Source organism: Castanea sativa, chromosome 12, assembly GCF_040712315.1.
Source record: "Castanea sativa cultivar Marrone di Chiusa Pesio chromosome 12, ASM4071231v1".
NCBI classification, from domain to species: Eukaryota; Viridiplantae; Streptophyta; class Magnoliopsida; order Fagales; family Fagaceae; genus Castanea; species Castanea sativa.
This window is the reverse complement of record NC_134024.1, coordinates 47,203,444-47,206,701: the sequence shown is the minus strand read 5'-3', so window position 1 is coordinate 47,206,701 and position 3,258 is coordinate 47,203,444. Positions and strand designations below refer to the sequence as shown.

General features: G+C 37.2%; 1 protein-coding gene across 1 annotated transcript; it reads right to left on the bottom strand.

Annotated features, from left to right (window-relative positions):
- Positions 1-360: 360 nt before the first annotated feature.
- Positions 361-744, bottom strand: LOC142620787 (uncharacterized). The gene has a single exon (XM_075794099.1). The coding sequence runs from the start codon at positions 742-744 to the stop codon at positions 361-363; it is 384 nt and encodes a 127-aa protein (XP_075650214.1).
- Between the last annotated feature and the right edge of the window lie 2,514 nt (positions 745-3,258).

The following is a 3,258-nucleotide window of genomic DNA, read 5'->3' as shown; positions in this document are numbered from 1 at the left end:
CTCTACTTCCATGTGCTCACCAAGCTCTTCCACTAATACACTCAAATCATCCGAAGATTCCACGGGAGCAATGGCCATAAATGCGGAGTAGTTTCCTTCTCCGTCATAGCTTTCTTTCGAGTCTAAATTAGAAGAGTCTGTGTCACTAAGGGTAGTTGCATACACGTTACCATTTCCTCTCAAATAGTTGGGACACTCCTTCTTAAGATGTCCATGACCGTTGCATTCATAACACATGATTCCTGGAGAGGATTGAGAATCCTTCCCATCTTTCTTCTTGAAATCCTTTTTCTCCTTCCAAGAATTTGGGAATTTTCCCTTCTCAAAAAACTTTCCATTCTTTTTTAACTTTAAGAACTTTCAGAAGTTCTTAACAAGATACTCCACATCTTTTTCAACCTCATCCTCATCTGAGGAGTCTTGAGCTTCTACTTTCTCATTGATTGTCTTTAGAGCAAGGGATTTGCTCTTCCTTTGTGATGGTAGAGATAGCTCATAGGTTTGAAGAGAGCCAATGAGTTCTTGAATTTTGATCTTATCAAGGTCTTTGCTCTTTTCGATGACAGTGACCTTTGCATGAAAGCTCTCTGGTAATGATCCTAGAATTTTTCTCACAATCTTGGAGTCCTCTGTCATTTCTCCCAAGTTAAATTTTCCAATTACCACCTTATTCAGCTTCCCATAAAATGAGTCGAATGACTCGTCTTCACTCATCCTCAGCTCTTCAAAATGTGTGGTTAGCATTTACAGCTTGGTGTCCTTCACCTTTTTGGTTCCCTCATAAGTCTTTTCCAAAATTTGCCACGCCTCCTTGGCAATTGTAACATGGGAAATCTTGTGAAACTCATCAGAAGAAACACCACAAAAAATAGCATTTAAAGTCTTGCTATTAGCATTAGTTGCTGCAAGAGATGCCTTATCCCATGTGGATTTGGCAGCCTCCAACCTAGTCCATCCTATCTCTACAGCTTCCCAAACATTCTTATCAATGGAACTTAGAAATGCCCTCATAGGGACTTTTCAAAATGCATAGTTGCTCCCATCAAAGTATGGAGGAGCATTAAGCGATTGAGATCACTTAGGTAATGAGACCACAGCAAGTGAACCCGCTTTGATACCAATTGAAAGTTCAAATAGTGTGTAAAATACCTATGAATGTTTAGACCCCCAAATACAAAAATACCAACACAAGCTTATAATCAAACAATATATGTGTGGAATATGAAATATAAGCTATATCCAAATTGGTAAAACACTCTAAACTATAGTTAATCACAAATACAGCATTAATTAAAAAGTAAAGAGTAAGAGAAGAGAGAAGCAAACACCAAGATAACACGGTGATGTATTATCGAAGAGGAAACCGAAGAACTCAGCGAAAACCCTCTCCGTCGCCCTCCAAATGGTCAATAATTCACTAGGGAATAAAGTTGGGATACATGAATAGCAGAAAACCCTCAAAGCCTAATCTACCCAGTGCACCTAAGTCCTCCAAGCTTCTTGTTCTAACAGGGTTATGCTAAACCTTGTCTTCTCTAGCTTACCAGATCCCACAATCGTCCATTGTATCAACCAAATGAATTGGTCTCTTTTGAACTGCTTCCCAAGCACCAAAATACCTCCTCACTGATATGGGTATGGTGAGATAGGATTTGGCTAAATGTACCTCTCAAGAATATGTCAATGGAGAAGGTAAGAGTAGAGGAATTTGGAGAATCAAATGATGAAGATTGTGGATGAGTCAATCTTGTTTTTCTCTATGGTTTCTCTCTCAAAATTTTCTCTAGAAGCTCTCTACATTTCATGGGTATAAAGGTATTTATGGTAGAGTGTATGAGAAATGTGAAACGTCAGTTTTTATCCAAATAGGGCATTCTAGCCACTCAACCTCGCGACTAGAACGAGTCGCGAGTCTGAGTCGCAAGCTAACTGCCTAGCCAGACTGGAAGTTTTGTCCTGTAGTGCTTCAGCTGTCGAGATCCTTCAGCTCCCATGCATGCTTCACACGTGTGTCATTCTGGTGACTAGCTAGTCGCGAGCTAGTTGCGAGATCCAGTCACAAGACTCCTTTGAATTGCACACATCTTGTGTGTTCTTCAAACTCTCACACACACTACCCTTACATAATTTCCACCTGAATATAAGATTTCTACATGCTAAATTTACTTTACTCAACCTTACAAATACGTACATAGATCCAATGCTCACAAGCTAACACATTTTATATCACTCTCACTGTCTCACATACCGTTGTTGTTAATTAATAAGATGATGGCACTAGTCACTTTGTACCCAACAAGATAAACCCTGTACACCGTCACTTTCTAGACCCAAAGAGATAAGCCCTCTACACTACACTTATGGTTCATGCATTAATTCCCACATGCTGCTAATGGTGATTCAAACCCAAGGATGAAGAAGGTCAAGTACTAGACCCCACTCAGGGTTACATAATATTATGAGACTGGACATTTTGTAGTACTAGTAGGTGCATGGATCATTACATTATTACTAAGAGTGGTGGAAATTTTTTCTTATACCTAACGTATATTATCTTCTTCGTGTTTCACAAAAATTTTGTCTCATATATAGATCATGGTACAGATAATTAATAGTGCCTTTGATATAATACTGTTACTGCGGAATGGAGTTCACACCCGCAAAACTTGGCAGTTATTTGAAAAGTAATTGAGATTCAAACTGGCTGGTCGCACATGAGAAAATTCTGTAACATCTCTTTCTACGTACAATACCTACCAACTCATGATCATGAGAGTGAGAGAACTAGACCCATATTTGTGAGAGCCAAACATCAATTCTCCCTACTTTTTCCCTCTCACCATGGCTATATCTTTGAGAGCTGATTGTCTCAATCACTTCCATCATCACCTGATTGTTGTGAGTGAATTTAAAGTTCTAGGAATCATTGAACTAGACCCATATTTATGTGTGTGGATTGATATTATATTTGCTTTACATTTTTATTTATGTTTATACTGACGTCCATGAACTCGATCTTGAGTTTATTAATAACTTAAATTTGGTTTTAATTGCAATTTATCTTATAAGTAATTAAGCTGTAATTTTTTTTATTTGGGTTCTAGCTCATTACCTAGATTATCTTTCAAAACTAATTTTATTCTAATCATATTATAATTTAATATTGATCATAGTGTTTCTTTTATTTGTATTTTAAATATAAAATTTTATTAGAAATATATGAATCTTGCTATGACTTTATATATATATATATATATA